The sequence below is a fragment of the Stegodyphus dumicola genome, chromosome 1 (assembly GCF_044657685.1).
Source record: "Stegodyphus dumicola isolate Sdum_Otavi_A_Nest chromosome 1, ASM4465768v1".
In the NCBI taxonomy this organism is placed as follows: Eukaryota; Metazoa; Arthropoda; class Arachnida; order Araneae; family Eresidae; genus Stegodyphus; species Stegodyphus dumicola.
The window spans coordinates 153,358,798-153,370,851 of record NC_140768.1 but is presented as its reverse complement, the minus strand read 5'-3'; the positions used below and the strand labels follow the sequence as shown (position 1 = coordinate 153,370,851).

Below are 12,054 nucleotides of genomic sequence, written 5' to 3'. Positions count from 1 at the left end.
GCCTTGAACAATTTTTGTAAAAAGAAATATTTATTTATTATTTATTTATTAAAGGAAATGAAAGTAAAAGATGTTGAACCCAAAGGTTTCCAAGACCATCTTTTCAACCATTTATTTTCCATATTAAATTACTGTTCCTTTAAAGAAGATCGTTATTTCGTTTATGATTTTTCTTTCAATAAACATAAGTTGCCATTCGCGTAGTTATTAATATAAAGAATATTCTCTGTGGAGACATTCCATTTGTTTTTTAATCATAATACGCTTCCTTTTATGATCAATAAAAATAGAAATAAAAGTCGCATGACTTCGTAATTTGATCGAATATATCAAATTCAATTTCATTTCCTGAAAGCAGAACTGAAAATTTCTACAACAAGACTAGCTGAATCGTCTGTTCAGCTTGGTTTAGACACGGTTAAAAATTTTATTTGGAAATGAAAATTTTATTCTTTTTTTAATCCCCCTCCCAAAAAAGGCATTTTCTTGTTTTTATAATGCTTTCAAATACTCAAATATGTTTTAGAAAATTAAAGAAAAGAAATTTGCTTAGAATTATTGCCGATTTCTACAAACTGAATCAAACATTTTTAATAGGCAATTTTATTAATTGATTCTATATGTATCATATAAGATTCTATAGAGGAATCTTTAAAAACTGCAAATAATCTTATAGAATGACTGCACAAATCTTAAAAGAATAGCTACACACACATTCATATAGAATTATACATAACTCTATAAAAGCTCTATCTAAAATTTTAATTTTATTTTGAAAATATTTATATTTTTTTGCGAGTAAGCATTCACACTTGGACTGTAATTGAAAATGTGAACAAATCGAATCGAATTCGCTCTACGAATTCATCTTCATCGAATTCGCTCAAAGGGAATGCATAAATCTTCACTGAATCGGTTTTTCCCAGCCCTTTGCGACTTGCAAAATTTTACCTGTGTAATCATGAGAACAACAATACGCTGGAAAACACCATAGAAAGTCTTCGATTAACGTCCTTTTGAGGCAAGTACTTTCATCCATCAAAGAACGATGTTTTTCTGTTAACAATTCGCTCTCCCATTTTGTGCTTTCGCCATATGCTGTAGTCTAAAAAATAAACTAGGCATTAAGTCCAAGTATTTTCTTCATGCTTACAAAATAATCTGCATAGATTTAAGAACAGTGATTTTTCCGTATTTTTGACTGTGATTTTTGTGAACAGTATTTTGCCCACAGTTTATCCAGGAGGATTATTCAAGATAGCCACGTGTCTCATGATTTTCATGAACTATGAAAGAACTCTCAAATACTGTAAAAATGATGGTGGAATCTGTTTTGTCTCTTTGAAAATGTTTGACGTACTTTATTTAGTAGTTGCTAAGAAAAAGAAATAAAGTAATCACATGTGAAAGTGGTGAGACTAGTTATCGGTACTATACAAGTAAGGACTACGTACAAATGTTATTCTAATTTGCTAGTAATAGACTAAAAGGCGCTAATATTTATCGTAACTTTTAAAATTCACTTATTACATTCTATGTTCAATGTATTTATTTTTATTTTAAGATCACGTATTTATTGGACACTAATTGAAATTTGCATCATTAATTAACTTTCGATATTTCCTTTCGTGTAGTATGTACTAAGTTGAACATAATAACCTAATTATTTGGTACAATAATATTCTATTATAAGAATTTTATAGACATGGCTTTGAGAAAACTGGGCTATAATTCTGATGGACTCTGAAGAAGTTTTAAGATTATGTACTTTTTGTTATAGAATTCTATAAGACATTTTTTGAAGGCATAACCTCAATATTTGTAAACCTCCTCGAGTTTTGCTGAAATGCCTGCCAGAAAATTTTCACATTTAATCCACAACTCGGGGCCCTTTAGACCTTATTCCTATACACAAACATCGAATGCTTTCAAATAGTCTAAGCCACTACTCCGAATGTTCGCGAATTCGAGACTGCAGAACGCCTTTTGCTGTGCTGCCACCGTTGCGAGCGTTAAAAAGCAACTCAGAGTTGAGGTGGGTACGTTCTAGCCACTCTTCAAAGCTTAGAATCTACTTTTTCAAATGATGAGTGAAGAGGCTTGGAGACTATGAAACAGAACATCGAAACCTTTTTGACTAACCTTATACTTCATATTCCGGCTTATAAACTTGCACCGGTGTATAACGCGCAAATTTCAAACTACATTTTTTTAGTTTTTAGGTATATTCTACTTATAACGCGCACCCTTTTCTTTACAGAGAAACCTGAAAAATATATGTGAGATGATCTTATCTTTTGAAATTATTTTGAACTGAGTACTGAAAAGTACTGAATTGAGAGGCGATAAGGGGAACAATATGTGTGTGGGGGAAATGCTTGAGGAAGTACGATATTTCCACGAAGAGGATGCATTTTATTCAATGTAGCTGTGCACAAGAATGTTATTCTAAGGTTTCAGAAAAGGGGGCATTTGAGGTAAGAACATACTTTTATGTTTCTGTAGTCATTTGAAGCAGCGATTTTAAAATGAATATGGAAGGCAAGGAAGAAAATTGAACCCGATATAATTTAAAAGACTTAACAACTGTAGTATATCTAACAATCTAGGTGAAATGGAAGATGATTATTTATTAATGGATCAGCATAACAGAGGCGGTGAAAAAGAAACAGAATTCGGTGATGCGATTGAAGACAAAGAAACACGACTATGGCGATTTTTTTTATGTTATCTGATAAGGAAATTTTTAAGTTCATAAGAAATGTTATTTTTTGTAAACAAACAGCATTCAGATACACTGCGGGAAAAAAAGGGGACAGTTCTATATCTCCTGTTCTAATGGGCTGATTGACGAAATTCAACTTTTTATGTTTCGAAAGCGTGACTTAGGACATGTATTAGATTTATATATAACATTGTTCTAATACAATTGTTTCAAAAGAACAAAACTAAAGTTAAATTAAATTTAAATAATTTAAATGATTTGAAAAAGTAAATGATATTGTAGATTAGGTAGCAGCAATTAATCATTTATTTGTAATTCAGTTTCATTATTTAAAATTTAATTAACTTTAAATTTGATTTTTACGAATACAGAATGTTTGCTAAATTGTTCTAATATAGATATTTTAACGCAAAATCGGACCTTTTCTAAAATGACATGCCAATGTTTTTCCATATTTCGATTCTACGACTCAAATTATGCCAAACTACCAAGTTTTGTAAACATCACGCGAGTAGTTTTTAAAATATTAGCTCTCAAGATTTTAGCTCCTCCATGTTCATTGAATTTGATATATATTTATTAATATTTAATTTCTTAATAAGCTTATTTGATTCTTGCCTTCATATTTCGAAATTTAAGTTCATTCCAAATAAAATTCGTCCGTTTTTTATGATTTATTCTTAAAATTTGTATTTTTAAATAATTTTATAAAATTTTTCGAAAAATATTTTCAATTATAACCTATTAACATTTTGCTATGATCTTAAAGTAGATGCATTTCTAAGCATACCTGCAAAAAAATTAGTTTTTTATTCAAAATTTCCTAAGACGTAGGTGAATTTACATTTTGGCGTGTTTTGAAATTTGGCGTATTTATCATAAGCGATGATAACGAAAATGTGGTTTGTGGACTTCGTCAAAATTATTTGAAAGTTTGAACGATGACCTTTATTTCCGCTCATGGACAAAGAAGAAAAATGAAAGGAAAATAGGTTGCTATACATTAACAAGCTCCCATTCTTGGCACAAACTGAAAAAAATTCGACAAGGTAAATTTTTAAATTTCTATATAAATTTCTCACCAAAAATTACAAAATTTAACATCTAGACATAATTTGAGTCGTAGAAACGAAATATGGAAAAAAATGTGAATGCTATTTCAGAATAAGTCCGATTTTGTGTTAAAATACCTATGTTAGAACAAAGCTATATACACTGACTACCAATAAGTATTTGGAGACCTATGCAAATGACGATATCTGCGGCCCTAAGGTACGTCACGGACTCCGCCGGTATATATCATGTAGGAAACAGCATCGGCTTTAGTCGCATGCAAGATGCCTTGCAGTTCAGAGCTCTCTGATTTCAAGAAAGGTATAATTATCGGGTATCACAAATGTGGCCGATCCTTAAGGGACATGTCTAGCGATCTGAAGTACCCAAAATCGACAGTGGCCTATGTGATTAAGAAGTGGAAGGTGAGCGGTGACTGTGGGAATGTGCCCCGACTCGGCAGACCAAAGAAACTGGGAGATAGAGACCGACGAGTGCTGTCCAGAGAAATTCGGAAGAACTGCACCCAACCGATGGCCCTCATCCGCGAGGAGTTTCAACAGGCATCTGGGAGTATTGTTTCAATGAATACCATCCGTAAGGAAGCACATCTGCTTGGTTTTCATGGTCGTGCTGCTACCCATAAGCCTTTGATCACAAAGTCCAACCGCGCTGCTCGGTTAATGTGGTGCAAAGCACATCGAAATTGGACCGTAGATCAGTGGAAACGGGTTCTTTGGAGTGACGAATCAAGGTTCACCCTTTACCGTTCGGATGGCAGGGTCTGGGTCTGGCTTCTACCTGGAGAACGTCTCCTGCCAGAATGCATTGTGCCAACAGTCAAGTTCGGCGGAGGTGGAATTATGGTCTGGGAGTGTTTCTCCTGGTATGAACTGGGACCCTTGGTCCCCATTCATGGTAAGCTCAACTCCGATGCCTACTCCACTATTTTGGATGACAATGTGCTTCCTACGTTGTGGCAGTTTTACGGGTTGGACCCCTGTTACTTTCAGGACGACAATGCCAGTTGTCATGTTTCGACGTTAACCAAGGCTTGGTATGGTGCCAATGGAGTTCATCGAATGGACTGGCCTGCCCAGAGTCCAGACCTGAACCCTATCGAGAACCTCTGGGACCAGTTACATCGCCGAATTCAGGGGTGCACTACCCGTGCAAAATCGGTGAAGGAACTACTATGCCTTCTCCAAGCCGAGTGGAAGAAAATACCACTAGCTGTACAAAGACTGTGGAAACTGTTCACACAAAGACTTGTGGAAAGTATGCCCCGGAGGGTCCACGCTGTAATTACCTCTCGTGGAGGCTCTACCAACTATTGATTTCGAATAAAGTTAGTTTATCTTTTATATCACAGGTGTCCAAATACTTATTGGTAGTCAGTGTATAAATCTAATACATACTTTAAGTCACGCTTTCGAGACATGGAAAACGCAATATGAATTTCGTCAATCGGCCAGTACAATGGGAGATAGAACTGTCCCACTTTTTTTTCGCAGTGTACAGGTAGAAATATAATCTATATATACTCATCGTTTCCTTATTTTTAACCTTAGAATTTTTATATTCGACGTATAAAGCGCACACGTAGATTTCGATCTTAAAGTGCACGTTATACGCCGAAATGTACGGTATTTTACGATGTAGGTTTGTTTTCTCGAATGGGGAACATTAGAATGGAACAGTAGAAAATCATTTCGATTAATACATGGACCGTTTTTTAAAGCGATTAAATGAAACAATGGGTGGACATGTAATTGATAATACAGTCGAAAGATCAGTCTAAAACTTTTAATGTTTTAAACAGAATGCTGTGTAACATTATATTACCAATGCAATTGACAGTTCTAATGATAAGGTATAATTTTAGTTTAATATCTCTAAAGCAGGCGAAGAACAAAAGTACAGTACTTGAACGTTATATTTCACTTTTCCAGTTGTACCTCATAGATTAAAATTTATATTTAACTCTGTTTTATTCGATCATTCGCACATTTCGGACTGTCTCACAGGCTAAGCCCTCAGAATGCTAGTGGTAAGCTCTTCAGTCAACTCTTTGGGCCTCAAAGCAGTTCCACACAATAACCAACAGTTCACAGCTTTCGAACATTCGTTATGCTAATGATTTCTCTCAAGGATTCAAAATGTGAAATTCGATGGTGCTTGTATTTCAGTTTGGCTGCTATTGTACCACATAATATTTACGCAATTTTCCTCGAATTTTCTGTGGTATGGTATAGCTTCCTTGCCACGCAGCACAGCTATAGTTTGCTTTTATAAACACTTTGATGTCAAGAAGGCTGTTAAAACAAACCACAGAAGATGCTTAGTGCTGCAAAGGTTTCTCTCAAATTCGCCCCATTTTTGGCATTTTGATATTTACTCGTTCCAACGTATGTTTGGTCAGCTGAAGCGAATGAATTCAAACTAACTTCGTCCGATTCTATTTGTTTACTGTACAAGTGAACGATGTTTTTTGTAACATCGACAACAACGATCCACCACGACGACTCCTTCCGCGAATTTATATTACATATCTTCCGAAAGCCATTTTATATTCAGGCAAATTCGTTTATTTCTAAGGTATTTATTGCGTATAATTTTCACACAATGTATTCATCTCATACCTATCACAAGAACAATGTTATAAACCATATTCACAACAACTTGCCGATGGCTTCCGGCAACGAAGACTCGAAAAATTATTTTTAAAATTTTGTGTAAAATTACACAAATATTTATCTGATGATCTGTTATATATATAGATAGATGCGGAATAAAGTATCTGAATGTTGCAAACAAAATAAAAACAAAACGAAAGATATTTGTCATGATAGAGCAGCAAGTTCTTTCGAGGAACTGGATACCTAATCATTTCGCCATTCCTTTGAGTTCTATTGTCAGAGAGTAAGACATGCATAATGGCGCAGCAAATAACGAAAGAACCGTTGCCACTCAGGAATGAAGTTCATGCAAAGACTTAGAAGACCAAGTAATAGTTGGAACGAGACAACGTAGCGTGCCAATCGAAAGAAGTCGAGGTTGATGTTTTGCCCTCACACGTACCACTCTTTGAGGTCTTTGATGTCCTTCTTCTTCGACAGTTTAACAAGTTTGTTCTGAGCTGGATCGCACTTGACAGCTCCATTCATGTGTTGCGCGGAGGGGGGTTGGGACTGGTAGGGCGCTGTACCGGCTGGTGGGAAGTGGTACCTTTTAGCTGATTCATCGACTTTGTAGCCCGCGGCTCCTGGACTTGCTGCCAGGGTCCAGCTGCGCACGCGGAACACGACAAGGGCCACGATAACGACGACGATGAGCACACCAGCTATAATTCCAATAACCATTGCTGTATTGTCGGCTGCCGATGACGTCTTGACTTTTGGCGGGGGTTTGTTGCGATTACTGCCAGTTACAGGTAAGTCTGGAATGGGTACATCTATCACGGAGAGAGGAGGTCTAGTGGATGTCCTGTGGGGAGGGCGGGGTGTTTGCTGAGGAATACTTGGCATCAAAGGTGGTGCAGGTGGCGGCCGCCGATGACTGATACCTATTTCCTCTGGTGGAGGTCTTCGATAGGGTGGTTCTGCAGGTGTCGGAGGTATAGATGGCGGAGTTATCTCAACTTTGTGAAGGACATCGTGGGTGGGTGGTGGAATGACACGAGGAGGGTAGATAAAACTCTCTGAGACATCACGATGGCCACTATTAGTAGTTACAAATGATGGAGTAGCAGGGGTGTGCTGGTTAGGTGTAAAGCCTACTTCCCCCAGCCCTGATCCACCATCTACGCAGTCTTCTTCATCATCGCAGGTTGTGTCCTCCAGGCCGCCAGCGTGACGAGGAGGTGCCGACGATCGGCCGTGGATGTAATTACCATTTCCACCTGAAGATATACTAGGGGTGGTGCGAGCGTAAGGTCTGGGTGTTGGTGGGATGTACACGGGTGTAATAAGGTCATCGCCTGCAATGAAAGAGAAGAAAATATACCAGTTTTACACGTGATTCAATACAGCAGAAATAACATTTCGTAACCGTGATTATTTTTAAAAAAGAAATTATTATTAGGGCTAAATAAAAGATTGAGAAATTTTGCCAATTGCACTTTCTTAGTATTTTATGAATTTTAAATTACTCCTTTAGTCAAATATACGCAGTTAGGAAAATTAGCCCTTGCATAATTAAATATAACAACTCCACTGATTGTTCAACTCAAATCAATACATTGTTCAGATGAAATCAATTCACTAAGCATAATAACTCAATTTATTATTCCACTTAACTCAATTCTTTAACTATAAAAACTCAGTTCCCTCAAGTATAACAACTCAGTTGCTTCATTAATATAATTCCTTATACATATCTTTACAAAGTTACATAAAATACCGGAAATATTGCAGTATTAATTACTATTTATTAGAAGACTTTCAATGTAATTTTCAAAATTCAGAAAACGCGAATTACGTTTAAATATATCTGCTTTTCCAATTTCAGATGGTATCAAATTTATCTACGAACTTGTAAATGGAATTTTACAGGCACAAGCAGATATGCAAACTAAGCAAATTCTTATTATGATGTACACTCTGCACGCACACGCACAAAAACAGGGGGCGGGACAGTTCTATATCTCCCGTTTTATGGGGGCTGCTTGACAAAATTTAATTTGCATTTTTTATATCTCGAAAACGTAGCTTAGGATATTATTATCATTTATCATTAGAAGGGCACAGCCCCGATCCTTCTAGCAGGCACAAGCCGTCCGTATGATAAAAAAATTGTGGCTGGACAGAAAAAAAATATAATTAAAAACAAGAAGTGTCCAAAATCCGAGTCTCAGTGCCGAATTCCAATTCTATCTTTGTTCGTATTTATAATTTTTATTGTTGTCTCTGCAAAATCTTTCAAATTTGAATAGTTCCTTTTAATTCTTTTTGTATTTCTCCCTTGCACTCCGTGTAAGCGTTCATTCATCGACGAAGTGCCTGGCATCTTCAAACTTATCACAAATTAAGCATTTATCATTATTCTGTAGACGGAACCGATTGAAATAACCCGGGAAACGCCCATGATGAGTCAGTACCTGATTTATATCAGCATTATTTATAATATTCATCTTCTTAGTTTAGCTTTATATTTTTCATTAACTTTCTTTTATTATTAGACGACTCTCAGCAAAAATTCCATTCTGTATAAATCCAGTTTTCCGTTTCAGCAATGGTGTTTTTTCTTGAATGTTGGATATCAAAATAATCGATCCCCTCTCCAAGTGCCGCCTTTTTAGCAAGGGTTCCGCCCTTTCATTTCCGACAATTCCACTGTTTGCTTTTACCCAGTGTAATTTAACAATATGTTTTGTTTCAGCCTCTTTAAATAAATCTTTTATTTCATGAATCAGTCTATTTTTATAATTTGGCTGGGAGAGTGTCTGTAGCACAGATAGGGTATCAATATAAATATTTATAAAACATCGAACTATTAATATTTTATTAATCCAATTCAAAGCCTCTGTCATTGCGTATAGTTCTGCTTGATAAATCGAATTCGTTGGCTTAAGTTTTATTCTCAAATTGTCTATCTCCACTCCATGAAAATAGATTACCACAGCTCTACCCACTCCCCCCTCCATTCCAGAACCGTGTGTAAAAACGTCTATTTCGCAACCAGAAGGAAAATAAAGATCATAAAATAATCCGGAATCGTGTCATTGGGTGAGTTCTCTTGTTGTTCGTCATTCTCTTGTTGAAAAGCCTTACGTTTGTACGTTTTGTGCAATTTCAGTATCTATAATAATTTTATTAGCTAATAGAAACCTTTTGTAGTATAATTTGTATAAAATCGAGAGGGGCGGAACACCCGAAAGGACGCAGGCAACTTCAGTCGTAGATTTATATATAGCCTTGTTCTTACATAGGTATTTTGACACGAAATCCGACTTTTTCTGAAAGAACTACCCATTTTTTACCCCTTTTATTGTAACAATTATAACAAAATGCATAAACGCCATTGCGCGTTATTATCTCTTGTAACAAATCTGTCAACGGGCTGGCTGCATGGACGGTTTCGTGTTTTTTCCCCATGTGTATCGTGTATACTATAAGGTATTTTCTACTTCTTACTGCACGTTTTCCTGGTGTAACGGTAGCACATCAAAACGTGTATTCGAGAAGTCCAGGTTCGAGTCCCGTGGAAGGCACTGCTCATTTTATTATGTTCTGCTTCAAAAACTCCTAATGTCTCTACAGTGGCACCGGAACTAAAAAGCAGTGGATGATGCTTCTTCACCATCAGGATTTGGCCCTTAATTCCCAGTCGCCCTTTAAAAAGATGAGTATTTTCTCCCTCCTTTCTGCATGCCTTCGAGGAGTAAGGGTAGCACACTCGGCTCGTATTCGAGAGGTGCAGGTTCCAGTCCCAGCGAGGGCATTGCACATTTTTCATCCCTCCTGCTTCAAAAATAACCTGATGACTCTACAACACGAGCCAACTTTCCTTAGAAAGTTCTCCGCGAAGGAATCCCTCCCCTTAGGCTGATAGCCCTTGCCATAATGAAATAAACCAAAAACCAAACCCTCCAAATATAATCAAAAGACAGCCGTAAAAGAATTATAAGTTGTATCTGCCTTTTATAGATAAAAATGTAAAATTGCTCGTGTTTTAACTTCAGAAAATCTTTCAACTCTTCCCAAATATTTTCTATTCATTATGCGGAATTATATTTATAGATATATATATATTTACAACAGATTTTTAACAAGGAAGCGTGGAAATAAGAAAGAAAATATCGAAACAAACATTTCGAATATATTTTTCGCAATCTCTACTCTTTAACAAATCATTTAAAAACGCAAGATATTAGAAAAAATGTTTATATTTTAGATTGAAAATGTTATTTTTATATTTCTCCTGATAAGAATATTTTGGACTAAAAACCACAACTGGTTTTATCAGACGTAAAGGTGCATTAAATATTAATGAGACTTTTTAACAGAGCTAACGATTTTTATTTTTTTGCCAAGACAACCCCAAAAATTTAAGTCTTTAAATTTTAATGCAAAACTCTTCAATTTATGTAAAGGGCCAGAATGTAACTTACAACTTAAAAAAATAATCTGTCTTTTTGTGGTGTTTTACTCAAATTTCTTTGTATTTCATTTTTCGAAAAAATTTTCTTAAACATAAACATAGAGATCGGGGAACCCATAAAAATTTAGATTTAGTATTTTTTATAAAATTGATGTTTTTAAAGTTTAAAATGCGAAAATATGAATATGTCAAAAATATAACGGTTGCGAAAATATAACTTAAAATATCTTGTTCTTACCTGTAGTTGGTTCAGCTTCTCCACAATCATCTTCGTCATCGAAACAGCCAGAACCGCCACCCCCAGAATACACCAAATCGTCTCCTTCGTAATTAGGAGACCCGGCGTGCTGAAAAAGAAATAAAATCAATCAATAAAAAAGAAAAAAAATCTGAATGGTTTCAGATTCTATCGGTCGCTCAAAAGAGTTTGTTAAGGTTTTTTACGCTCTCGATGAGATCGCAGTCTACCAGTCCGCAGTTTCATTCACTTCAACTAAACGACACTTTTTTTTCTCAGCCTCAGTATTAAGCATCATTGTCTTCGCATTTACGCCATATACTAACAGCAAAACTGCAAAAATTTAACAGCAGCATAGCAGTGCACGTTTAGAATTACGATGCAGCATTAAGTGGTGGAATATATTTTCCTAATACTTTTATCAGTTTATCATATTAATGTACAGTTTTCTTACTAATATATGGCTTTAATTTTTTTTCTTTTCATTATTAACGTTTAATCTGTTTACTTCATTTATGAAATATCATGTTCTTGGCGCTTACCCACGTAAAATTCCATTCAACGGCAAAACCACAAAATATTTCCAAACAGCATATCTTTAGAATTTCCGATCGACAGTCTCGCGCACTGGACATAAAATTGTTTTATTACAGTGTTGGTACTGCTGGGTTTTAAATTGTTGAGTTTGCTAATAAAAAATTCGTTGAATGTTTTCAAAATATGAAAGAGATACCTTTGACACATAGTATTATCTAAACAAAAATTGAAAACCATTAGTACCACAACTACAAAGTACTATTACCACCCCCACTCTTGAACAAAGCTCAGATCGCATAAATTTACGAGTGTTAGAGAAAACACTCGATCAGGATGTTGGGGTTTTAATTTTTGAATTTAATAGTTAAACATACTTTGTGTACCACCTATTTTTCTCTTT

General features: G+C 35.6%; 1 protein-coding gene across 1 annotated transcript in view; it reads right to left on the bottom strand.

The window, feature by feature from the left end:
- Positions 1-5,569: 5,569 nt before the first annotated feature.
- Positions 5,570-12,054, bottom strand: part of LOC118201240 (neurexin 1-like) — a 567,570-nt gene continuing 561,085 nt past the window's right edge. Inside the window, exons 20-21 of the mRNA XM_085822212.1 lie at positions 11,118-11,226; positions 5,570-7,757 (exon numbers count right to left, since the gene is read on the bottom strand). Of these exons, the coding sequence (XP_085678338.1) occupies positions 6,850-7,757; positions 11,118-11,226 (1,017 nt within the window). The 3' untranslated portion in view covers positions 5,570-6,849. The remainder of the gene's footprint in view (positions 7,758-11,117; positions 11,227-12,054) is intronic.